Genomic DNA, 27,494 nt, shown 5'->3' with positions numbered 1-27,494 from the left:
CTACAGTTAAGCTTTGAGACAGTAGTTAAAGCATCTGAAGTAAACATAAATACCTTCCTGACACCGTAAGTTATATCAAGAAGCAACAGAAATAGGAAAGAAAGTTGAAGGATAAAAACCAGGAGAATTTCTCTAAGGATTATAGTGCCGTGAATCATCTTCTAAGAAAAAAGGGATCGAAGCTTTATTATTACATGAGACACTTTAAACTAGGCTGGACAAAGCCCTGGGAAGGTTTTCTGTAAAGGCAATCCTGCTTTGAGCAGACAGATGGACTGTAGAACAAATCTGCTTGTTGGACTTCATCACCTAGGTGTAATTCACTGGAATCAACTCAGCAGGCAAAGGAAAAGATAGAACATGCCTGTGCCTGGGATTGAGCTAATAATTGCTCCACACTCCAGGCTTTGCAGCACAAAACAGTCATTCTAGGCTGTCATTATCTCTCCTTTGTAGTGTCTCGTGGATCATTTGATTAAATAAAAGCATGTGCACCTCTGTGCTGAAAATAGAGGTGAGCTGACTCCACACACAGCTATTGTAAAGACACAGTGATGTCTTTCACTCATTTCACAGGGTCTGGGGCTCATTTGGAAGGATTAGGTTGTACACAGGTAATGAAATCCAAGATAGCAAAAGCCAGGGATTATTTGCATATATCAGGGAGAAGATTAATATGACCGTGTGGGTTGTTATAGCCATATGTTAAATCTAGAGAGATTTTTTTGTTTGTTTTGATCTGTTTTTTAATCAGGATCTAGAATAATAGGATACCTCCTCCTGTTAGTGATCCAGTTTTTCAAGGAATTGAATTAAGAAACTTTAATAACCAGAATTGAAGTACAGAAGTGTTCTCAGTTTATTTGTGAGATTCTACAGTTTCACCACCTTATTAATAAATGTTAGACTATAATTCATTATGGAACACAGTTAACTCTCATATACTTTACTGAACAATATATGCTAGAGTTATCACCACCTGCCCACTTTTACTTCCTCTAAGTCCCTGATTAGCCTTTCTCAGTAATCTATACCCATGGATATATTTTGTCTAAACAAGAGTCAAAGTATTTCAACAAATCCTATACACATTCCCCCCTTTTTTTCTTTGTATTATGAACTTCTTAAGCTTTGTCCAAAGCATGAGAAATAGTGCAGAAAACCGTCAATTAGGTATCAGAAACCCAGATTCAAATCTCAGTCTTGCCAATCTGTAATCATTTGGCTTTGAGTAGAGTATTTATCAACTCCGTGCCTCAGTTTCTTTACCTTAACAATATTTGTCATGAAAGATGCTGGAGTATGAAAACCCCAGTGCCTAATAGTTGCTCAAAACATGCTTATTTCTTTGTGTATGATCTAACCTTTCACATGGGCCAAATCTCACCCTCCCTGTTGATGTTCTCATCTCATGATAATACTATTGTTTGAAGACTGTCCAGGTGCTCTCGTCATTGCATACAAACTTTCAGCTTATCATGATAGTTTCCTTCTAGTATTTCTTGCTCAGCTGCGTCTTTCTTAATCCATACCTCGATGCTCTTGGTCTTGGTAATACAGGGACTTTATGATTGCTTTCTTAGGCACGGGGCAACAAAGAGAAAATGGGGCAAATTATGTGGGGTAAAATTTCTCGGTTGCTTTAGAGATCTCTCTAATCATTGCAAAAGATTCGCATGTGGGATGTAGTTAGCATATCATAGTTGTTGTCTGTCCATGAAACACTCTTCTGGGGCCTTATCACTTTTTTGATGTTGGAAACAGTCTCCAAAATATTCTGAAGCAGCAGACTTTCCATGATTTCTCTTGCTATGGTTCTTTTCACTGCGACACCCATTAACAAAAAGCTGAAACCACTGAAGCAGGATCCATCACCGTTTAATCTCTGTCCTTTATTTTCTTGACCATTGCATTACGCCACTAAAGAAAACAGTGGCTGAAAATTATATTATTCCATTGGCATTGATCTTCATTGTGCTTGAAGACGTTTTCCGACAGTGACTTGGGGGGCAAATACATATTCTTTTCCAAATAATGTTTCTTTGAAGAGTAATGCTGAACTCTAATTGAAATGAGGTGTTGATAGAGGCACAAGGCTTTCCCGTACAGCTCTGATCGTTCATCTCCATCCAGACGTGCGGCAGGCCTGCTTTTCCTGTCCTGGGCTTCTGCAGAGCAGAGCTTCAGAGTACTTATTACCAAAATGCACAAGTAAGTTCAGTCATTCAGTTTGTTTATTTCTTCTGAGCTTGCATGAGCTGTGAACTCTCCTGGCTGACTTACTGTTCTGAAAACCTATTCCCTAGCCTAACCTCTTTTATACATAGGAAAAGGAATTGAATTCTTGAATTCCTTTTCAAGGAATAACACATAAACTAATACACTTCTTAAAATGCCAGCTCACCCGTTCTAAAATCTTACTAAAGATATATGTCATTGACTAATTGCCTCAGAATTGGAAATTGATATTGTTACCTGGTGTGTTGATTTTCTTTATTAAATCTGAACTTGGATGAATATTCCTTATGCGAATGACCTCAAACTTCAGTGCGTGTGAGAATCATACGGGGCACATGTTGGAAATACATGCGTAGCTCTGCACCATAAGAACCGAATCATGTTCAGGAGGGTCAGGCCCGCTAATTTCAACAAATTCACCACTAAAATTGGGGAATTACCTGTTTAAAAGTTCAAAGATTCTTTCTTCCTTTTGCAGTGTTGGTTCTTTGCTTTGGAACTAAGTTCGTTTTCCTATTTATTCTTCCCTCCCTTTTCTTTCCCTCCTCAAACAGAATTCTGTTTCAACACAGACGTGGTTGAAAACATTCCCTGAGATAACTAAATCCCAGCTCTAATATGTTCGTTTTATTGAGGGATGTCTTGGATTTAACACTCCTTGCCACTTAGGTGCTCAATAAGTAATTTTTGGTTGACTAATTATCAATACTTCCGTCAATATGTATTATTTAAGTACAGCGTAGGAGAAAAAAAATTAAAGGAGGAAAATAATAAACTTAACACAAGTTTGCAGTAGGCTCCTACTTCTCTCTTTAAATTTTCCAACTATCCAAACCAATCTGCTTTCCTAATCAGTAAATTTAGAAGCAGGACTAAAAGACTTTAATTAGCATAAATGGTATCCATGCCAGAGAGTAGATAATGTTCACAATTGTAGTGATTAATAATAGTAATTAGAACATAGGAGAAGGCCAGTGCACACAACCCTTAGAACTTTTAAAGCAGGGGTTTGTACACTTGAGCATGTATCATAATGACCTTGAGTGAGGTCTGGGTAATCCAGAGCCGATTTTCTTGGTCTGGGCTGGAGCTAAAAAATGTGAATTTCTAGCCACTTTTCAGGTGACACTGATGCCATTGGTCTGTGGACCACACTTTGAGAACTTAACTATACAGAGGAAAGAAACTTTAAACAGAGCAGCAGGTGACTCAGAAAGTACCTTAAAGAGCATTAAAGCTAGTGGTTTTCAGTTTCTTTTTTCTTCCCCTGTGGAATTCCATTTGTCACCATCTCATCCACAAGCTCCTTGAAATTTTGATTTAAAAAAGTAATAAAAGTTATAAATGGCTATCTTAAGCAGGTTAAATCTTTTTTGATTATGGAATATACTGTTTTCTTTTCAGGAGCCCCTACACACACAGACACCTCTAACTCCCCTTACTTCCCCCCCTCCAGCACCACACACACAGAATAGCGCTCTTAGTACATGTGGAGCTCTAGAGTCGGGAGAACCATAGGTAAAAAAAAAAAAGTGGGGCCCAGAGAGGGAGCAACATGCCCAAGTCACATTGTCAGGAATTGCCAGAAAGATGCAAATGGGTACTTATGTTAAATCATTGTCTTTCCAGGGCACCTTGGTGGCTCAGTCGGTTAAGTGTCCGACTTCGGCTCAGGTCATGATCTCACAGTTTGTGAGTTCAAGCCCCGCATCGGGCTCTGTGCTAGAAGCTAGAAGCTCGAAGCTCAGAGCCTGGAGCCTGCTTCAGATTCTGTGTCTCCCTCTCTGTCTGCCCCTCCTCTGCTCACACTCTGTCTATCTCTCTCTCTCAAAAATAAATGAACATTAAAAAAATTTTTTTAAATAAAAAAAATAAATAACTGTCTTTCCTACTACTGGTGGTATAAGTTTATATCTTCCCTCTTTGCCTTATAATTTTACTTCAAGTTCCTATTCTTCACACTTACACTAAATATTTTTCTATTTCATGACTATGCAGTTAATCAAATCACAAATGAATTATGGAGCTTCTTTTTAGAAGAGCACCATTTTTGATAAAAGAAATTTTTGGAGAAGGAAAAAATCCTTTTAAAATGATACCTGGTTAGTATGTCTTTGGGACCTCCTCCCCTTTTTCCTTTTAACCTTTCATGCATATCAACTTAATTCTCACATTTATTAACCCTGTTTGTGTGAAGAAATATGCCATCTTCTCCTCTCCCTTAGCTTTCCAGGTCATTTTAGGAATGTTCTTCCAGGTTATAGAAAAGCATTTTGTAACTAATGGCAGTAGGTAAAGCCGCCATGAACTTCATTTTATTTCTGTGAAAGCATGAAAGATCCCATGGAGTATTCTTTCTCCTTCCCACCCTGTTAAGTAAAGTTCTTGTTCTCATGTGAGAAATGAAAGGAGGGACACGCAAGTAAGAGTTTCAGACATGGTACCATTCGAGAAACTAGCATTGCTAATGGAAGATGCTGTATAGCCTAGATTGTACCCACATATAATTTGAGTGCAGAGTCTGACTTCTACTTCTAGAGTGCATAGAAAATGTTATTGAGTATATCCATCAACAAGCTGAAATATTGTAAGAATTAATACATACGCTCATGTAATAGTAAAGAATACAGATGCTCATATAATAGAAAAGTAGAAGGTGATTTCACATACTAACCATGAAGGAAAACTAGACTGGAATGTCATTTCAAATATAATGACTCACTTACCTGTAGAATACCCTTTAGAAATATTATACTTAAATCATGATTACTTTTAAACCTAGGAGAGAGTCTCTACCCTAAAGACCAATATTGGGAGAAGCCCAGGAATGAAGGTCAGAAATACTGGGTTCTAGTCACACATCCAACATTTATTAGCCCAAACCACACTGATCCTCAAATTCTTCATCATTAAAATGGAAACAGCAGGCCTTGCCTTCCTACTTCACATGGTTTTAGTGGAAATGAAGTGATAAAATGTATACATGTACACTTTTAAATTCTATTTTAAGCTCTATGTAAATGGGTTGTTACTAACTCCTTGGTCTTCACCAAGATAATTATTTCTTCTTATCACAGATTCGTTTTTCTTCTTTCCTTCTTTGCCACTCCTATTCCTTAAAAAAACTTCCAGACCCAGAGTTTAGAACTTGTTTCTCTAGACTAGTCTTCAGTGAGAGGCCATCTCAATAGCAGCAGTGGTGGGTGGATGAATGGATGGATGGATAGATAGATCCATATCTATAGATAGATAGATGATAGATGGATAGATAGGTAGATAGATAGATGATAGATAGATAGATAGATAGATAGATAGATAGATAGACAAAATAGATAAATAAAAATACACTGTTATCTCTTGCTGAATTATATATTAATAAGTAGCATGAAATCTTAGAACCCCTTCAAGGTCACTTGGTACAAAAAATTTGTTTAATCGGGGAAATCCTTATTCAAACACAGTCCAGAGTAGAAACCCAATGTGTAAAACAGATGAGAGCAGTGGGACTCTAGCTGAAGCAGACTGTGGAGTCCTGGGGAAGTTACAGGTGGCCTGTGAAACTCCATGGCACCTCAGAACACTCTTGAACTCCACCCGTGGAGTTCACAAAGGTGTGCAGTGTGCAGGCACAGTCCTGTGTTAATATTAATAAGGCAAAGTCACAAAGCAATGTCCTGCAAAATTTGCTGGCCACCGAGGCAGGGAAATAGGCAATGTGATTTAGAGAGATTTCCATTAAAATGTTCAAATATTAAAAATATTGGTTTTTGAGGAGCATAGTTCTCATTTTGCTAATAAAACACCCTGACATGTATTACATTTTAAAATTTTTTAATGTTTATTTATTTTTTGAGAGAGAGACAGACAGAGTACAGCTGGGGAGGGACAGATAGAGAGGAAGATACAGAATCAGAAGCAGGCTGCAGGCTCTGAGCTGTCAGCACAGAACCCAATGCAGGGCTCAAACTCACGAACTGTGAGATCAACACCTAAGCCAAAATCTGACGCTTAACCTACTGAGCCACACAAGGGCCCCTAAAATGTATTACTTTTAATTATGACAGATAAAAATGGCTATCACATTAGTGTGGTATGGAAAAGAAAAAGTAGGATTCAAGGTGGGAGAGGGAGATATACAAAATAGGCTATAACTTTATAATGGTAACAGACGGAATTAGACTGAAAGTAGAGTTAATCTATAATTTAGAAGTGGAGTACTTTGAGGTTGAGAGACATGTTGAATTTCTTCATGAAATGACTGTAAGTGAAGAAAACATGCTTGGCAATATGAAAGACATAGCAGTTTTTATAGTACTGCTTGGTTCTGAATCCAAATGGAAAAGATTTTAACATTTTAGCTACTTGGATTTGTTGTATGTGCTGTTTAGTTCAAAGAGATTATAGAGCTGTTTTTTGTAGCCTTCCTAATGTTAAAATTTTTTACTTCATTTGCTTGTTTGAATATTGTGATTTAGCATTGGGCATAATAAAATCATTAAAGGCAATGTTCAAGTACTAGAATGAGAAACTCAGTAACACACCCACCAATGAAAATCACATACGTAATTTAAAAAATTTTGATGCAAGTTTCAGCATAAACCAGACAACTCCGATGGGCATGTTGATTTTGTTTTCTGGTCTGTGGTACTTTAAGTAGTTCTCTAGTGAGTTCTCTCAGCTATCTCCTAACATAGCAATAAAGAAGGTTTTTAATTGAATAGAACTTATAACTAATCTTAAAAACCAACTTGTAACATGAAAGATTTTTAAAAATCATAACTAATTAAAAATTAAACATCACTGTGTGGATGAGGCCTTTGGTATTCCTAATAGTTTTTTGACACTGGCATATTTGACACAGAGGCAAATATTCTGATATTCTTGAAGTATCTACATCATGTAATTTAAAGAGTTGGAATATTAGACCTTATTTTGAGCATTCACTTCTCATACAACAACCTTAAATTTATCATAAAAGGATAATTTCACATTCATTAACAATTCTGTAATTAATAATAATCTGTCAATTATGTTTATTTTCTTAAATTGTAACTACCTACCATTTTTATTTTCAAAAACTTGTAACAGGAGAAAGGGTAATGCCAGATAAGGTATTTGGGGTTAAAACTCAATAAGCTAACTCTGTTTTCCTTTACCCAAAGTTTCAGACCCAAAGTTTACGTCTATCAGACGTACACAGAAAATCACATCTTTGGAGAGGAATAGTCAGCATCACATTGATTGAGGGACGAGATCTCAAGGCAATGGATTCAAATGGGTTGAGTGACCCCTATGTGAAGTTCCGGCTTGGGCATCAGAAGTACAAGAGCAAGGTAACCGTATCTCTCTCCTGTTCCAGCCAGTATTTGGAAGGCAGTGGTTGGTTAATAGCCATGCTTTAGGAGATAAAAACACCAGATACTTTTTAAAATGCTTAACAGAATTTCTTTTGAATATCACGTCAGCAAACCAGACCAATAACTATATTATCACATTTCTTACTCAATGTGCTATGTGACCTTGCATAAAGTACTACTCTGTCTCAATGTCACCTATAACACAGGAATAATAGTTGGAACTATCTCTTTAAAAAAATAACAAAAAAGCAATCAAACAAAACAAAAAAGGGCTGAAACAAACCTAAGTCAATGGCCTGGGACATAAAGTGCTCAAAGAGTGTTGGCTACTATAATAATTACAATTAGTACTGGTATCAGTGCCAGAAATAGCCCTGTTTTACATACCATAAAAATCTTTGTTCCTTACTCTGAAACGTTTTATTCAAAATGACTTGCACCAGTGAAGATTGCAATTTTTGTTTGTTTGTTTTATTTATTTAGAAAACAAAGGGCCAAATTCCACTGTATGCTACAGGGCAAGTTACTCTGCCATTCCATGTCCCAATTTCCTCATCTGTAAGATGAGTGAGAATTAAAATAATGCCTACCTCGTAAAGTTATTGAGAAGATTGAATAAATATATGTTACGCACGTGAAGGGCTTGGAATACTGCCTTGTCCATAATAAATAATAAATGGTAGTAGCAGCAGGAAGAGCAGCAGCCTTAAGAACAAGATATTTTTTAACAACAATTATATTAATAGTAATAATACATTAAATAATCATATTAGTGTCATATTTTTGATAGAAGGAATTATAATCAGTAAAGGTCATAGTAGTCATAGTTATATTTGGGACACATGTCTTATCTGTGTTGTATCCAAATAAAACCTCTTTGGGGTGCCTATCTGGCTCAGTCTGAAGAGCATGAAACTCTTTATCTCAGGGTTCTGAGTTGGAGCCCTACACTGGGTGTAGAGATCACCTAAATAAATAAATAAAAACTTTAAAGAAAACAAAAAACAGCAAAAAACAAAAACAAAACACAATACAACCTCTTTAATGGTCAGCTTCTACAGCTACTATTCATAGCTTGAAAACTCATCCTATCTATCTTGTATTAAAAATCACATTCTACTTTGATGAGAATAATTTCACTTTGACATTACCATTTTCAAGAACTTTTGATAAACAGCCTGCCTAGGTTCCTTCTGGCACAGGAAGTTTTCATCAGTAACTAAGGGGGTTAGTAATATCACAGAGCTGACTCATTAGTAGGCAGTGAGAATTGCTCTCAGGCTGATTGGTTATCTTCTTGAATGCCCACGTGGAAGGGGAAAGCATCATTTCTGACCTGAAGGAAAATCATATAGGGAAGACAATCCTAAAAAAGGAAACTGAAAAATTAGGCTCTTTATGGCCAAATAAGTAAGATAGACCATCCCCAAAACACCACAGAAGTGCATCTGAGCCCAATAATGAGAGGTTTGAATTATCATAGGATCCATCGAATGCCATCTTTTTCTTTTTTTCTGCCATGGACTTAATAACATATTTTAAGGAAACTACTGATTCCAAAAATAGGTACCTATGACCACTTCTGTCTTGTCCTTTATCAATTAACATCATCTCTGTGTTCTGGTAGGCTTAAAACATTACTTATTTTTTATAGTTCTGCTCTTTAGGTATGAAATATGAAATCTAGCTATGGACATGTGTCTCTCTTTGCTCTTTCCTTCCATGATATATTGCTGATTAATTTCAGATTATGAACTTTAAAAATTGTGATTCATTTGTATTACCTTTGCACATAACATACTTCATTGCTTTCAGAGTCTTTACATCTGAAGATTTGTCTCTCATACATTCAAAAGAGAAAAGGCCATTGCATGCGCTCCTGCTAAAAAGAAAGAATAGGGAAACAAATATGAATGTTTTTAACCCAGTGGTGAATGAAGTTTCAAAGCACATCAGTATGGGTCACTTCATTCATTGATTCTACCAGATGTCTTATCTGAATGCTTGAAGTTACACAATTGCACTTCAGAGACCTTTCTGGTATTTGCAACATAGAAATTGTACACACACATTCATATTAATTTACAAACATTTTTGGCAGATTGTTTTGGGGAAAGAGACCTGAAGCTCTAATCAAAGACCTGAGTTAGAGTCTAGATACTAAAACGTAATGATTTGGGGTTGGTCAGTAAAACTCCAGGTCTCAGTTTCTCCAGATATAAAATCAGATGAAACATCAATGCTATGATTCCAACATAAATGTCTGCCCGACCACCCCAGAGTTACTTGCTGTTTCCTCCTGCTCCCATAGAACTTCACTGTCTGTTGTTTCATTACTATTTATTTTTATTTTTATTCTTATTTTTATTTTTATTTTTACAGATTTAGCTCAGAATTCCCTTGTGTGTAGGGAGTAAGGGAAAAAGAACTCTGGGAATCCACATAGTCCTTTTTTAGGAGATGACAGGCTGAGAGTTATGTCTTTGTGCATTAACTGATTATGTAAAATAAATGCTAGTATCTGAGTGAGCCATTTCACGTATAGACTATTTGCCTTTTCTGTATAATGCATATCTCTCATCTCTTATTCAAGATGGTGAAGGCATGCCCTTTGGTTTTCAGGACATATCCTTTAGGGTTCTTTCAGATGATATGCAGTAAGGTTGCTAAAGAGCTAATGACATTTCCATCATTTCTGGAAGCTTTTGTTCAAATCTCACATATACTTTTGTAGATAGTACCTTGATTTTGATATAATGTCTCAAAGTTAAATATTTTTAAAAGACTTATATTTATAAGACAATAATTACTTTTTGGTCTTCCAGATTATGCCAAAAACTTTGAATCCTCAGTGGAGGGAACAATTTGATTTTCATCTCTATGAAGAAAGAGGTGGAATCATTGATATCACTGCCTGGGACAAAGACGCTGGGAAAAGGGATGATTTTATTGGCAGGTTTGTACAACTTGGTATTTTTGGTTCATCCTAGAGAGGGTGAATTTTTTTAAAAGGATAATCGCTTTCTGTCTAGTTATTGCAACTGATCTTTTACCATTTTGAAGGAAGGGATCTGACCAAGGTAAAGCAATGCTTGGGTAAAGTGAAAAATAGATTTGAAGACTGACCAGTAGGTGGCAGTTTTGACCAGTCCATGGACAGGCTATCTGAATTTGATATCCAGAAATTTTCTCCAGATGTCAGAATATTGTGTGTAAAAGTTATGGGAATTGAGAACGAGGAATCTCATTTGATCAAGATACTTAAAGAAACAAAGAGCTCATTCATAGTCTGTAAAGTGATCTAAGATAATATTACTTTTCATAAAGCATATTGTGAGACCATAAAATGCATTGTTTCCTACAACCCCCCTTCAAGGTAGAGAATCTTTATAATCTCCAAGGAGTTCATAAATCTGTAGAGTTCTCAAGTTTTAGTGATGGAAACATGTAAGAGAGGCAGATCCATGTTAATCTAATAATGCAGTGAAGGAAGGAGTATTCTGAGGCCTAATGACATCTCTCCACAAAGACAAGTTTATTTTGAATGACTACTTGAATTATATGAACTGTTTCCTTGCTTAAAATCTGTTTTTATTTTTTGATATGTATGTGCCTTTGTAGCAAAACATATTGAAACCTGCCTATATTAAAATAAAGTACAATGTACAGGAGAATTTGTTGGTTTAGAAAATTCTTTCTTCATTGCAGGTCACATGAATTCCAAATCTCTAAACACACAGCCTGAAGAAATGCATACATACTAATAATAATTAAGGAAATTTTATGCTAGAAAAGTAAGAACAGGAATCTGACCCAACATATTTATCTCTTTGTTTTTGGTTTGTTTTTTTTTTTTGTGACTCTGATATATATTTTTTAAACAATGGTTTTCTTTATAGGATTATAAAGTGAGAGGTTAAATAGCTTCATTTATACTTTAATATTTTACTTGTAAAATGAAATGGAAAAAACTACCATAACCTAATACTGTTTCAATCATTTTTAAAGGACAGGTCTTCACTGCATATTTTTTCCCTTTAGTAAAACACTATTTTCGGAGTTTTCTTTAAGTTTGACCTTGTTCTCTTTGGGATACACCACTAGCTTAAGTAGCAGTGTATATCTGTTGATACACTGAATACCTCTCATTATGATTATATATCTATGTTTCTATCTCCCTCAACATGCTACGAGCTCTTTCAAGTAGGTGCTGTCTAGCTGTTCCTTGAATAATTCATTTTCATAATTTATGGCAACATTAGCTATATTTGGTTACCATAAGATAAATCAGTATGACTGTCATGTGTAACTTGCTACCTCAATCTCTTTACTTTATAATCATACTTATATTGGTAAGATAATGAAATCATGGCTACAGCATACTGCCTTCCTGTACTTCTGGGTCCATATTACATGAAGTACATCTTATCCCTTTTTCTATTTTTTTCCTATGATAACAGATATCCTTTTATATATTTTATTCTTTCTTTGAAAATAATTTCCAAATTTGGAAATTATGATGATTTCTCAGCCCATCTGGTACTGACCTTTACCTTTTCCTCACTTTGTAATATTATGAATTCTTCAAGGGCATGGCTAATTATATTGCAGAAATGGTTGGTAGAGAGGGGGAACTGTTCATCTCATTTCACCTTGTTTCTATAGGTTTGCCCATAATTTGGCAAATTTTGAGAGATCTGATTTGAAGATCTCAACTGGCTGATCTGAAGATCATAGGGATTGTTTTTGGTAACTGGGGGAGCTAAGGAAGTCTTAAGAAATTTGGGAAGAAAAGAAATTCATTTCTGGAGCTTTGTTGTTGGTGAGCATGTGGAGGTGCTAGGAGACTGGCATGCCTGAGTGGGCGTGGAAGCTCTGTGTCCTTTCCCCCTACCTTGTCTGGGTATCTCTTCCATCTGGCTGTTCCTGAATTATCTCTTTTTATAATAAACTAGTAATCTAGTTGGGTGTATATCCACCCTTTTTATTTTTTCTAGATCTTGGAGGTGTTACCACCTGTGTATAGTTTCTAGCTTGGGCTTTGCCTAGATTGTTAGACAAGTTTTTTATTTTTGTTTTTAATTTGAGACAGCATGTGTGAGCAGGCAAGAGGGACAGAGGGAGAGAGGGGGAGAGAGAGAGAGAGAAAGAGAGAGAGAGAGAGAGAGAGAGAGAGAGAGAGAGAGAGAGAATCTTAAGCAGGCTCCACACTCAGCACAGAGCCCTATGCAAGGCTTGATCTCACAACCCTGGGATTATGTCCTGAGCCAAAATCAAGTCAGACAATAAATCGACTGAGCCTGCCAGGAGCCTCTAGACAGGTTCTTTATATTCATGGTTATTACACAGGAGAACCCAGCAAACAGAATCAAGGAGCCCTAGGCCCTATCACCCACACTGCCTTGATGGGCACAACTTTGTGCTCTTCTTCCTAGTACTTTGGTGGGATTAAAACGCTTGGGTGGTAAGTCCAAATGCTACCATTAAAGAATCATAGGGGTTTTTTAAAATTCTTATTCATTTTGAATAAATTACTTTTACCTCAAGTTACATTTTTTTTCTAAATATAATAAAAACTTACCCATCAGCCTCACTTTAAAAAAAAATCCATTTTGGGGCACCTGGGTGGCAAATTCAGTTAAGCATCCAGGTCAAATCCTTGATTTTGACTCAGGTCATGATCTCATGGTCCAGAGATCAAGCTCCTTGTCAGGCTCCATGATGGTCATGGATCCTGCTTAAGATTCTCTTTCTCCCTCTCTGCCTGCCCCTCCCCAGCTTGTGCACACAAGAGTGCACCCGTGTTCTTGATCTCTTTCTCAAAAACAAAAACAAAAATGAAAACAAAAACAAACCATTTTTGGTCATATGCCAAACATAACAGCCTATAAAAGCAATTTAAGCCAAAAAAGTTTTAGAGTACACAAGAGCACAGGTGTAGGCAAGATGACTCTTTAGGACGCTTTTGAGTATCAGTTAAAACCCCTTTATACAATAAAGGGGGTATTGTCAAATTTTGAGGTAATCACATATGTTCAGTAAAAACTTGTTGTATGCTCGGCCAATTTAACCAAGGTGCCTGTTGCAGAAAAAGGAAATGACTATGGTAAATCATTATTTCAAATCTATTCAATGTCCAGATAGCACCAGCAACTTAAGGTCTCTACTTTATGTTTATTAAATTATACTTTAAACACATCCTGCCATTGAAAAGCAAGATATTATTATACCTAAGTGGTAGACAGAATAAAGTCGCTGTGTTTATGTGAAGGTTGTGTAGTTACATTGGAAATAATGCAGATTGTAATAAAATTCCTCAGTTCCTAGGGTAGTTTAGATGAGAATTCCTTCCATTAAATGAGAGTTCTAGGAGTAAAGTAATAGGAGTAAAATCCATCATGGTCTTCTGTCTTGTTTTGCAAGCTATCATCACAACATTTTATGCCCTGTTAACATTTATTTATTTATTTATTTATTTATTTATTTATAAATATTTTTGCATGTAGCTAATATAAATTTAAGGTATACAATAGCTGATTTGTGGCATTTATATATTATAATATGATTGTCATGGTAGCTAGAGTTAGCACCTCTATCACATCAAACTATTTCTTTTTTTTGATGAGAATAATTAGGTATGTCTGTATTAACTTACAAATTAGAGACTATTCTGGGAGTTGGCTGGGAGTTAGTGAGTAGATTTAAAGTTGGCCATGAAGGATAATACTGTTATTTCCATGACTGTTAATTTTTTTTAAGGATACTACCTAAATTCAGTCCTACATTTGAGAACAGTTGCATGGATCGGATTATCTACGTAGACTAGTTTATTGTGTTATGGTTTTGTTATTGTCCACTTTATTTTCCAGTTTTGGTCACATATAATGATTTTTGAAAATGTGTTTTGTTGGGGCGCCTGGGTGGCTCAGTCGGTTAAGCGTCCGACTTCAGCTCAGTTCACGATCTCGCGGTCCGTGAGCTCGAGCCGCGCATCGGGCTCTGGGCTGATGGCTCAGGGCCTGGAGCCTGCTTCCGATTCTGTGTCTCCCTCTCTCTCTGCCCCTCCCCCGTTCATGCTCTGTCTCTCTCTGTCTCAGGAATAAATAAACATTAAAAAAAAATTAAAAAAAAAAGAAAATGTGTTTTGTAAATAATGTATGCTCAATAACAGGATTTGGGGTTTTTGGGTTTTTGGTTTTGGTTTTTTTTTTTTTTTTTCATTACGAAGACAAGGCTGGCTATGAGTGAAAGGGCCACTTGCAAATTTGGAGTGTTGATACAGTGAAAGCTATTTAACACTGAACATTGCCCTTTCCAATTCTCTCTTGAACCCATGCAGTCAGGCTTATGCCGCTAATAGTCCATACAAACTGCTCTTGTCAAGGTCCCCTGTGACCACTGAGTTGTTAAATCCAATGGCCAATTTTCAACCTTCATCTTAATTTCATCCAGAAGCAGTACTGGACTTGGCTGATTGCTTCATTACCTTAAAACACCTTTTTCACTTGGCTTTTAAAACACTAGACTCTTTTTCTTTTACCTCATCACTTGTTCCTTCTTGGTCTCATTCACAGAATTTTCCTCATCTCCCTGCTGTTTTAGTTCTAGAGAGCCTCAAAGCCCACTCCTTGGGCATCTTCTCTGTCTACACCTGCTCCCCTACTGATTCCATCTACTCTTGTACTTTCCATACTGTCTGAGATCAATAATGACAACGAGCTCCACTCCATAACTCTTCTCTGAGCTCCAGATTCCACATCACCTCCCTGCTAGATATCTCCCTAGAATGCCTAATAGAATTCTTCAGTTTAGCAGGTCCAAGGCCAAACTTCTGATACCCAATATCCCCAAATCTTCTCTGCCTTTCAAATTCTCCCGTGTGTTGCTAATGCCAAAACCATAGAGTCCTATTTGCTTCTTTTCTTTCTCTCACTCTTATCAAACCCGTCAGCAACCTACCAATGATTCCTTCGAAATGTATTCAGAATTCACTCCTGTCATTATCTTGATCATAATAATTCTGGTTGAAGCTACCATCAACTCTCATGTAGACAATAGCCATAGCCTCGTGTTCTTCCTTCCACAGAAAACAAATAAAATAATTTGACTCCTCTGCTCAAAACCCTTCAACACTTTTCCCATCCTAATCTGGGCAAAACCTGGCTAAGTCCTTATAGTGGCCTATAATGCTTCTCATGATCCAGCCCCATTACCACTCTACCCTGAACTTTTGCTGTTCCGCCCCTTTCTCCCTCTACTCTGTTCCAGCCTCTTTGCTCTTCCTCAAGCACACCAGACACCCTCCCACCTGAGGACCTTCCCCTGCATCTGTGACACTCTTTCTTCAGATATCCACCTTGATTGCTTCTTTATCTTCTTCAGGTCTCTGTACAAATGTCACATCAGGGAGGCATCCATACCAACCCTATTTAAATCCCCCCTTTCCCCTATCCTGCTTTGTTTTTCTCCATAGAAGTAACCACCATTTGACCTACTATACATTTCAGTTATGTGTTTTATCATTTATTTCCCACCACTAGAATATAAGCTTCGTGAAGGCAGAGAATATAAGCTTCGTGAAGGCAGAGAGTTTTGAGTGTTTTGTTTTTGTTCACTGTCACATTCCCAATGCCTAGAAAAGTATATGGCATATAATAGGTGTTTAATAAATATTTGCCAGATTTTAATTTAAAGATCTGAAGTTTGATTTAATACTAAAAATTATGGCTCTTCCTTCTCTCAGTACAGTTGACCTTTAAACAACATGAGCTTGAACTACAGATGTCCACGTATACAGAGATTTTTTTCGATAAATATTGTAGAGCACTATAAATGCATTTTCTCTTCCTTATGATTTTCTTACTGACATTTTCCTTTCTCTCACTTTCTTTTTTGTGAGAATATAACATATAATACATATAACATATAAAATATATGTGAATCATCTATTTATGTTATCAGTACGACTTCCTGTCAACAGTAGGCTATAGTAGTTAAATTTGGGGGAAGTCGGAAGTTATACGCAGAAGTTCTACTGTGCCAGGGGGCTGGTGTCCCTAACCCCCATATTGTTCAAGGGTTAACCGTAAATTCATGATTTAACAATAGGCATCAATGCAGAGGCAATTAGAATGGTATGACTTAGTGGCAGGTATAAAATTTCAGTGTAATTGAAGAAAGCTATGTATATATAATCCAAAAGGGGAGAATTAATGAGTTAAAGGTGAAAGTACCTGAGTAATACTTATACTTAAAAAATACTGAATTGTTGCATTTTTTTTAAAGTAGTCTACACTTTTACCCAATACTTATAACTTTTTCATCATTATTATATCCAAAGAGTTAATGCCCCCTGGTAGGTAAATTTTACAGAAAAATGAAATTACCATGAATAGAAAGAAACAATAGTAACAGTGCTCTACAATGAATAGGGCACAATTACATTAGCTCACTTTTAGGGGATAACAAGAGTCGTTCATATTATGCCAGTTTTGTAGATGCAAAAAGTGAGGCAGAAGATAGATTTAGAGGTTGCTCAGCTAGTATGCATCTGGGTGATTGATCTGAGATTCAAATCCAGAACTCCTGGCTCTAAAGACCACACTCCTTTCACTTTGGTCTTGAACCCAGTATGTTCTGAAGCCATGAAGTGCTCAATAAAATGCCAGGTAGTCCATAAACCAACTCAGGTGGTCTACACAATAGTGCAAGTTTGAACAACACATTTTACCTGTCGCTGAACTACAAATATCAAGTAAAGGTGAAATAATGTTAATCTGCATGTAATTATTTAACTTTCTGATCACCTGCATTTTGGCAGGCAAGACGGACTGCCACCTTTACGATAATCAGCTAATAAATCCTCATGATTGTTACACTTTTATGCAGAGCAGTAATCTGAACAAATTGGCTGCTGACAGCTGCGGTAAATTGCCAAGAATGAGTGCTGTCAGAGAACAAGTTGTTTTTATGAACGTGCAGAATAAGTAAATCCTGTGTCAAGCAATTTTATTCAGTTGGAGTTATTTGCAACCCAATATAGCAAGATTTATGGCATTATTTATTAGTGTGCAAAATGCTTGTTTATCTTGAAAGTGGCATTGATTTGGGGTACATATATTTTCGGTTGGGGAATTGCTACTGACTTTATTTGTTGCATTGTTATCGGGGCTGAGGAGTTGGTCCTGCCCATGAGAACAAAGTGCTACAGATGTAAGCTTCGCTAGAGAGATCTATTTCAACAAAATTTTTTATTAATGGTGTTTGATAAGAAAAACTTATTCCAAATGGGCAAGTTCTGGATGAAGAACAAATGCTTCCAGAATCTACAACCATAAAAATAAATCTGTGACTCTTGTGTGTAATGCCAAAGGAAACAGAACGTGGGATGTGTAGGTGCACACATATGTGTGTTCCTTATAGCATGGCAAATGGGGAATACAGCCTTTGACTTTGGATATTAACAAAATTAATGTTCTCTGAAGGTTGAAGGTCAGTGCATTTGACACTCTATAGGCTCTGATTTGCATAGGTTCTTATTTATGATACCAATTCTCCAATAATCCTTTTACTTCCTACATAGAACGAAAACAATCCTCCTGCATTATTAATTTGAAAGCACAAAGACAGCTAGTCAGAAAATTCTAAACTGAAGAGAGTTTTTTCATGAAATCATTATATTTCACTATTTTTCTCACTGAGGATTGAGTGAAATATTTCATTAGTGAGATTGACCATATTTAAGGAAAGAATGGAATATGTCATTGATTCTTGTCTTGGTTTTCCATATAATCAACCTAAGATTTCAATCTATTTTCCTGCGTGGGTTACTATTCTTTTCTTCTGAAGACTTCCTCCAAAAGTTCATACTCAATGCAGTGTTTCATATACAGTGGGCAGAGTTTCCAAAGACAACTTTCAGGCACCACCGTGTGTATATTAAATAGTTTACCTTCATGTCAGGCAATGGAGATTGTCACAAGTTGCTCTAATACAGCACTCTCCCCGAACAGAGTTAAACAGTGACAACTTCTAACAACAGAAAAGCAAGAGCAGCCTGAGCATTTTGTAATGTCAGAGATGGTGTAAAAACTGCATAGTTGTGAAACTTGAAAACACGTTAGTGGTTACGTATTGTAGTCTTGAAAATGCAAAAATTCTAAGGAATTGTGTATTATATTGATCCATAGTATAAAATTTTGTAATATATCATGTGTTATTAGTCTTACTAATGTAAAAGCGTTCTCATATATTACAAAATCTCAAAAAGCTTCATAATGTTATTATTACATTTGGCCACAATTGTGTAAAATATGTGTTGTTGTTGTTTTTTTAATTACCACCCCCCACCCCCACCAAAGAAATTCCATAGAGGCTTGTCTTCCTATTCTGAAGACTTTGTTTTCAAATGTCTTGCTAATCATGATGGCTTTATAATATCATTAGCTAATACTTCAAGGCACAGCACACACTGAACAAGTTTATTGTCAACGTAGATGTAAATTTCTATTGCAAATATTGTCTTGATAATTTGGGGTTGTTTGGGCTGAATTCTTGCTAGATCTGATTAGACCATCATTGGTTTGTGAATCAGAATGTGGCTGACATAGAGCTCAGCTAAGAGCAGAAGTGGTGTCTCTGCAGATTCTTGTTTATCATTCTGCTCACTGGTGCTTGTTCAATTAGCATTATCTTCAATCCACAGTTTCTTTACTGGGATCTTTTAAAGCCAATTGTCCATTTTGTGAGGATTAGTTCAGTTAAAACTAGATTATATAATCTGTAAATCCATTTAACAAGGCATATATGAACTGCAATTCAGTGAAAGCAAGTCAGCAAGTAAGGGGGCCACTGTCTACCCCTCTATGTTATGTAGTTCCTACTCTTTCCTAAAATACTTACAGGCCATAAGTGACATACCTGATGCATGGGACACCTGTGTTAATGCATATATTAAACATTTATAAAGCTTGATTCTTGACCTGTTTTTAAATTAAAAAAAAAAATCCCAATAGTCCTAACATTTACTCCTGCACCCCAGTGTTCTCACACGTATGTACATGTATACGTGCAGGGTGCTAAGCTCAAGACTATTTCATCTGGGAGGAATATCACTGGTCACTAGTTCAGGCACGGCAGATAGAAGGACAGAGGAGAAAAAAAGATGGTAAGAGCACTGAAATTTTACTCTGTACTCTTAAGGGGAAATGTCACCAAATAAATGTGACATATTTCTTTCATGTGACTAAATGCATACAGTTTTTTAAAAGCACAAAGAACTTTAAGGTTTCATATGGAAGTCAGCAAACTTTCAAGTTCTTGCCATCATTAAATTTCTCTGAGCCTCAATTTCCCCATTTGTGGAATGAGAGAAAGTAGCTTTGAAATCTTCAGTTTCAAATCTGTTTTGATTCTTCTATTGATTGATGGACTGATGAGCTGGGTTCAGAATATATAGTAAGTTTTTAAATTTTCCAACATCAAACCGAGGCATATACAATAATAAAACCACATATTATATTTAGATAGTACTTTCAACTTTTCAAAGTACTTGCTCATCTGTTACTCCTGTGTTCTTACAACTCTATGCAAAGAGGAGGCATTTAAAAAAATTGTTTTCCATTTTTTAAGTGAACAAAGCTGATGTACAAAAACTTTAAGTGACTTGCATAATAGCACAATGCTAATGAATAAGCTTTATTAAAACTTTGGTGTTCTGAACCCCTGGTCGCAGAGTCTGAAGCCATTTGAACTTTGTTCAAGGCAACACGCTGAGTCTGTGGTAGTTCTGGGAAAAAGGAGATGAGAAATTAGTGGGCTGAGAATGACTGAGTTCCTAAAATCTAATAGAGGACACATAACAGAGGCCTGACACACTTAAATAGTTCATGAATAAATGGGTTAATGAGTGAGAGAAACAAGTGTTGAAATCAAACCCCTTTCTAGGGGGATAATAGAGGGTGGTAGAATGGGCACATTACACACTAGCCCTGGTCTGCTACTGTCACCGTGGGTGAATTTTGGACCTCTCTTCACTTCCATATTGCCCATAAGTACTTTAATACTTACAAAGCATCAACTATATTCTGGGTGCTATGCTAGATGCCTGCCATTCTGCCAACTGCAGGCTATTTCATTGAGAATTATTAAACTTGGCAAGCAAAGATAGATATATTAGCTCAGGCAGAGGGTTGCTTTATCCAAACACAAAGAAAGAGCTACGCCCTAGCATGGATGGTGGGAGAATCATCAGCTGTCTGCAATGACTTGAGTCATAAGTGTGAGTCAGCAAACGACAGCTGATGGTAAGTCATGGAGTGCACCATTGCCTTGTTAAGGATATTTCAGAAGTAGTGGGAACCTAGGGGAGGGGTGTAGTTAGGTTTGTGTTTTAGACATCTGTTACTGAGGGGATTGAATTGTGTCAATGGTTTTCACATTAGCCAAACTCCCTAAAAAAGAGAGTTTGAGGCAATAATTAAGTTCTGATGCTTTATTGGGAGATAGAACCCCGGGCACTGAGAGTGAGAGACAAAAAACATAAGGCAGGGAAGAGTAGGAGGCAATGCAAGGCAGTATATTGGTGGGATGGCCACTGTTTCCTGAGTTTCAGAGACAGAGCTGGTTGCTATGCACCCACCTGGCCACATGTGGACAGGTAATCTGGAGAATCATCCTTTGAAGCAGTCTGTGAGAGGGAGAGTGTTGTGGGGAGTTATCTTCCCAGCTCCTATTCCATTAATCTAAGTTCACCCCACCAGAAGGCTATTGTTGCATCTTGTTTTTCTGGCTCTTGATCAGGGAACCAGATCCCACAACCCACCGTATGGCTTGTCATCCAAGTGAGGAAGTGGTCTTAGAAGTCAGAAACTTGGGACATGTGGCCATTAGGCCTAGATGCACAATGGCAGCCAAGGGGAGTGCCCAGCTTATTTTGGCAAGTGAAAGTTGAGTCAGTCCTAGATGGAAGCTCCATGAGGACTCAAGCACAGTTAATCGGTCATGATGGTGGGATGAAAAGCAGACCCTCAACCAAAGTCACAGTTGAGGCAAAGCAGGCAGCAGATGACCCATGACCCAGGAAGCCTTGGTTTCAGGAGAATCTAAGGGAATGAAAAGATGTATCCAATAAGTTTTCAGCTTACATGTGGAACCACAATATGAAAACAGATGTAAGAGAAGCCGTTTTTTGAACTAGAGAGGAAAGTCCACACCTTAGTTTTTCACCCTTGTCCCCTCCACGGCAACTTTTGAGGTACCCCCTTGGAAGACAGTCTGAAAATAGATTATCTGCCCTCTAGCATCAACATAAAGTCTTTTCTGGAAGATGTGTATAATACATTTGAAGAATAGTATTTTGTTGACTAAAAGATGAATTTGTTCTCTTGGGTTTTTGGTTTGTGGAATTGCAAAGGAAGGATGCAAACAAGTGTAAACATGGATAGAGTTGTAACACATTGTGAAATTGGGGGTTTTCAGGAATTTGAAGTTTATCTAGTTCAATTACCTCATATTGCAGATGAGGACACTGGAATTCAAGAGAATAAGTTTTCTTCGAAAAGGTCACACAACTAATTAGTGACAGATGGAGGGCTGAAATGAAGGGAATCTGACTCCCTATCCTGGGCTCTTTTCCTTGAGTACATATCTGCGTATGTACTTTGGGACTTCATGAATTTGCTTCATTGTTCTTTAAATTTTCATTTTCACTTTGATAACAATGTCAAACCATTAATTTATGCCAATTCTGACCATCCAGATGACCACCAAGGACTTCTATATCCAAACCGTAGTGAATCTTTCCATCCTTTAGGAAATAACAGTACAAGGTTGCTAAATACAGGTGAATCTGCCTGTTGGGCTGCTATCCCAGATACAGACTGTTAAAAACAACAGAAATTTACTTCTCACAGTTCTAGAAGCTGGTAAGTCCAAAATGGAGACACCAGCAGATTCTGTGTCTGGTTGCCTGGTTCAGAGACTGCTGTGTTTTCTCTGTGTCCTTACATGGCAGAAGGAGTGAAGGATCTCTCTGGGGCCTCTGTTATGAAGGCACTAATCTCATTCATGAAGAGGCACTAATCTCATTCACCACCTTCATGACCTAATCACCTCACAGAGGCTCCACCTCATAATACCATCACATCGGCCAATAGGTTTCAACATAGGCATTTTGGAGACAAACACTCAAACCATGACACTGGTCTGTAGCAATAAGCACTGAATTTGGAACAGACTGTTGTGGGAGTTCTGTCTTTGTACATATTTATTCAGCAGCAATAAAGGGGTAGCAAAGACTTTTTTCCACAAAATTCCAGCAATAATTTGATTTAATACTCACTTAATGCAGATTTCAGTGGTGCCATGATGCTAACTTCATTCTCAAGTTAACAAGACAAGTTGGCTCAGTTATCAGGCAACATTTCATTTAAAATAGCATCTGAGGATTACTCCTGAGCAGAGTTTTTAGATGAAGAGTAGAGCTGAATAACCCCAACTAGCAAAAAGAACCCTGGAGTCATTAATACTCTCTTCAATACATTTATATAAATAAGCATTTTCTACATTAGAATTATTAAAGTCAAAATTATGAAACATTAAATATAGGATAGAATCTGAGACCATTTCTACAAGAATACCCAATATTGAAACTTTAGTTGCAGCAGAAAAGCATAATCTTCCCTATAAATTTACAATGTTAACTTAAGTTTTATTAGTTTCATAGTTTTGAAAATTCAATTTGTATATTTTCTGAGTTTATCTTCTTATAAAAGCAATAATTTACAGTCTTCTTCCGTAGTTTATATATATTTTCAAAGTATAAAAATAACATAATTCCATGCTTCAAAACTGAAAAAAAAATTCTGTTAAAAACAAGTCCAGATATTACCCAGTTTAATAACCAATGCAAATAGACACACTTCCTCCTGGGATACATGGTTACTTAGTGAAGGCTAGTCCAGGAAAAAGCCTAGATCTTGGATTCCATTGTGTCAGATTCAGGTCCCAGCTCTGCTGATAACTAACTGTATAGCTCCATTAAGTCATGTATCTTCTCTGGCCTTCAGTTTTCTCTTTGTTAAATTAAGGAGATTGTAAGGATCACAAATACCTATGCCTGTTGGAATCAGATACAGAGTTAAGTGAAATAGACCAGTTGTAAATAATAGACAGCATTAGGGATAGTAATTAAGTCAGAGGACATTTGCTCTGTCTTAAAATGTTTTTAATTCAAAACTTTTTTAGCACTACAAACAAAAACAGTATATCAATGGGCCAGATTTTATCTGAAAGTTGCCAATTTGCAACTCTTGGACCAGAGCATCTTTAGAGAACCTTCCCCAAGTCTAGAGCATCAAATGCAATGACTCTAACATAAATGAGGAGTAGGCCAGCATCCATATGACCAGTGTAAAATGGTAATAGCCAAAGAAGGAAATCTTCCAGAAAGCTGTGATGTATTTTAAGAGTGATACAGTGTCACACAAAAGAGTAAGGCGAGGATGAGACTGGGAAATGCATGATCCAAATGAGCAAAAGATCTTTATTCTTCCCAACTTTATCCAACCAAAAGTACTGTGTGAATTGTAATCCCTGTTCAACTCTCTAGTTTCATACTCCCAATCTAATCCAAAAACTCGTTTACATTCAACAAACTCCAGGTAGGCACTATGCCAATTGCTGGAAAGATCTGTAGAAAATCATATTGATGTTCTTCCTTTTTATTAGAAAATGCATTTGATTGGTTGTCTTTCACCGTTCCATTTTTCTCCTCAATTTGTTCCAGGTGTCATTGACAAGAACTTAATTCCAGTTAAAATTATAATATTAGACAAGGAATTTGGTATGTGTTTTCCAGTCTTCAGAGTTTAAGGAGAGAGCATGAAAGTATTTTGAAATGCATGTTATATTCGCAGAAACAATGAGGTTATTTGATATATGTTCTCACTTTAGGAAGATGTTTTCCAGATTTGGTACAGACTCTGATTTCCTGCTCTCAACAGTTAGCATTTACACACACGGACTTTCTGTCACTGACCAGGGCGTTTCCTTTTTTTTTGTTTCTGTACTCCCCTTCCTCTCAGATGTTTCTAGTCCCAGTTACCTCTCTTGTCATTTTTGATTGGCACAAATAAAAGGAAAATGTGACACTTTGGTTCAGTTTCTAAATTTATGCATACTAAAGAGATGTTTGAAACCACCTATAAGTGTTAAGACCCTATTTCTAGAAAATTTAATTTAAAAGCAAAACAATAGACAATAAATCAAGTAAAGAATAAGAAAGAGCAGGGTGCCTGGGTGGCTCAGTTGGTTCAGTGTCCGACTCTTGATTTCCACTCAGGTCATGATCCCTGGGTCTTGGAATCGAGCCCCTCAGCAGGCTCTGTGCTGCAGGTGGAGCCTGCTTAAGATTCTCTCTCTCTCCATCTGCCCCTGTACCCAGCTAATTCTCTCTCTCAAAGAAAAAAAAAAAGAAAGAAAGAAAAAAAAAAAAACAGAAGAAGGAGCAAACATTTAATCTGTCCCTGATGGCTGACTCCCCTGTTTATGATGTTACCACATTTATTCTTATAATAGGCTATTCCCTGTTATAAATTCCTTCTGTTCATATCTGCCCCCTCTTTCTCAGTTGGTTGGCTTTGTGAGCACCTCAGTATCTTTCTCTTCCAAATCAGTTGACATTTTTATGAAAATAGTGTTTAGCTCTGAGCAAGTAGGTTATCATGCATGGGCTGCCATGGGGGTGCCTGGGTGGCTTAGTCAGTTAAGTGTCCAACTCTTGGTTTCTGCTCAGGTCCTGATCTTACCATTGTGGGTTCGAGCCCTATATTGGGCTCCACGCTGGCAGTGCAGGGACTGCTTGGGATTCTCTCTCTCCCCCTCTCCCTGCCCCTCCCTCGATCTCTGAATGAATAAATAAATAAACAAACAAACAAATAAAGCATGGGCTGCCATGTTATGAAACCTGTATTAGAACAACTCTGTTATATAACCCTTGAGCTATAATATTTTTGGAGAATTTGTTTTTATTTAGATTTATGCATGGTGTTCTATGAATAACTGGCATGGTTTTAAAAATGAAAAACTTATGGCATCATAGTACATATTTTATTCATTGCTTAATAACATTTATGAATGAAGGAAGAATACCCATTGTTTTAAAACCTGCACAAGAATTCAGATTCTTGGTGGTTTGCTTCTTCTAAGACAGCTCGTATTAATCTTTCCGTAGGCAAAGCCCCACTAAACTAGTCTGTCTAGGGATTGAAAGTCCTACCAATTTATGAATATGGTCACCATGGGTAGCAATAGAATCATATAAGTATGTTTTTTTTGTATCTTACAGGAAATAAGAAATTAGACACTAAAAATAATCAGGGTCTGAATTTTGTGAAGAAAGTGTGTTGACATGAAAGACGTATTCCTCCAGTGGCCCAAATAGTATTTCTGTTGATTTATTTTTCACATAGCTCTGAGCAGCCTGCCCTTTCACTGTTTGATGTGACGAAAGAAAGAAAGAAAGAAAGAAAGAAAGAAAGAAGAAAGAAAGAAAAGAAAGAAAAAGAAAGAGAAGAAAAGGAAAGGGAAAAAAAGCCACTTGCTAATTCAAAACATTTGTTCCTAGGTGCCAGGTCGACCTGTCGGCTCTCAGTAGGGAACAGACACACAAGTTGGAGCTGCAGCTGGAAGAGGGTGAGGGACACCTGGTGCTGCTGGTCACCCTGACAGCTTCGGCCACAGTCAGTATCTCTGACCTCTCCGTCAACTCCCTGGAGGACCAGAAAGAACGGGAGGAAATATTAAGGAGATATGTACGTATGTAACCCTCCTCCTTCAGGATTATGTGTGACTAGTTGAGGTTGTAAATAATTCACTTGGAGTGACAGAAGTACATCTGCAAAGCTGTCTGACAGATGAATCAGCACAAACAGAAAGCCGGGCAAGTGCAAATGCCATACTTATTACCCTGATGTCTAGACACCCCGTCTACTCTCGAGTCTCTTCCAAAGCAAGTTCTAGATCCTGAGCATCTCCTCAGTGATTTTGTCACGCAGCACAATTATCATGCAAGGAAACTTCTCATAAAGGAAAGTTAGGTGTACACAACATTACTTTAAAATTAATCCATTGACTCTTTGTAATTGCCATTAAGAATTCTTGGTCTTTCCAAGTTTGAAATGGAATTAATGGAACCTACATTAATTAGTAGCTTGGTAACAAGAAGATATTCCAGAAATTTTATGTCAACTGCTTAGAAAAGCCTCACTTCGTTCCTTTATTTTATTTTCATTGAATGTGAAATGTAATTAAAAGGAAGCCTCCCTACCTTTTGACCAAATGTAGACAGTGATTGGGTGGGATAGCGAGTCACTATAGTAAGTACCCTTCTCAAATTTTACCAAACCAAAATATTCGTATCCGAATCTACCTATTTCCCAGCATCCTCGCATTGTGCATTTTCCACCATGTAGTTTTCTCGAATCAACAGAGAGGGGAGCTCTTACTCCACCATTCTCTCTCATTGGAGACTTGAAAAAGTGAATGCCTGGGTACCCGTGAAGCCGGGGGGGAAAAAAGCTTTTCCACTTAAAATTACAAAGCTTGTATTGTACAATGCTGCCAGGTGTTTAGAAGGCTCCTCTGGACACTCAGCCATGAAACCAAGCTCTGACTAACAAAGAACCGCTTAATTTTTTTTTTTTTTTTTAGATTCTAAAATATTCCTATTTGCTGACTGACATCCTTCCAATAACTGAATTTAATAAAGATGTACCTTATCAGGCTGTGCAGATAACATGAAGTGCTGGTACTAATGCTCTACAATATTCTTCAAACAGATTAGCAGGATGTGCGCTTCAGCAAATTTATTCTGGCTATCTCCACTGAATCAGCTGTCTG

The 27,494-nt window shown here is 37.1% G+C and overlaps 1 protein-coding gene across 29 annotated transcripts in view; it reads left to right on the top strand.

Annotated features, from left to right (window-relative positions):
• The window catches only part of MCTP1 (multiple C2 and transmembrane domain containing 1), a 537,709-nt gene that overhangs the window by 331,089 nt on the left and 179,126 nt on the right, over nucleotides 1-27,494 (top strand). For 19 of the 29 annotated variants that reach the window (XM_049647579.1, XM_049647578.1, XM_049647590.1 and 16 more), the window contains 4 exons: nucleotides 2,134-2,211; nucleotides 7,401-7,571; nucleotides 10,421-10,551; nucleotides 26,221-26,407. In XM_049647579.1, coding sequence (XP_049503536.1) covers nucleotides 2,134-2,211; nucleotides 7,401-7,571; nucleotides 10,421-10,551; nucleotides 26,221-26,407 — 567 coding nt within the window. The remainder of the gene's footprint in view (nucleotides 1-2,133; nucleotides 2,212-7,400; nucleotides 7,572-10,420; nucleotides 10,552-26,220; nucleotides 26,408-27,494) is intronic. The other 10 variants (XM_049647568.1, XM_049647571.1, XM_049647575.1 and 7 more) reach the window with 1 other exon arrangement.

Source organism: Panthera uncia (genome assembly GCF_023721935.1).
Source record: "Panthera uncia isolate 11264 chromosome A1 unlocalized genomic scaffold, Puncia_PCG_1.0 HiC_scaffold_17, whole genome shotgun sequence".
Lineage (NCBI taxonomy): Eukaryota > Metazoa > Chordata > Mammalia > Carnivora > Felidae > Panthera > Panthera uncia.
The sequence above is the reverse complement of the archived record's forward strand: the minus strand, read 5'-3'. Positions and strand labels throughout refer to the sequence as shown.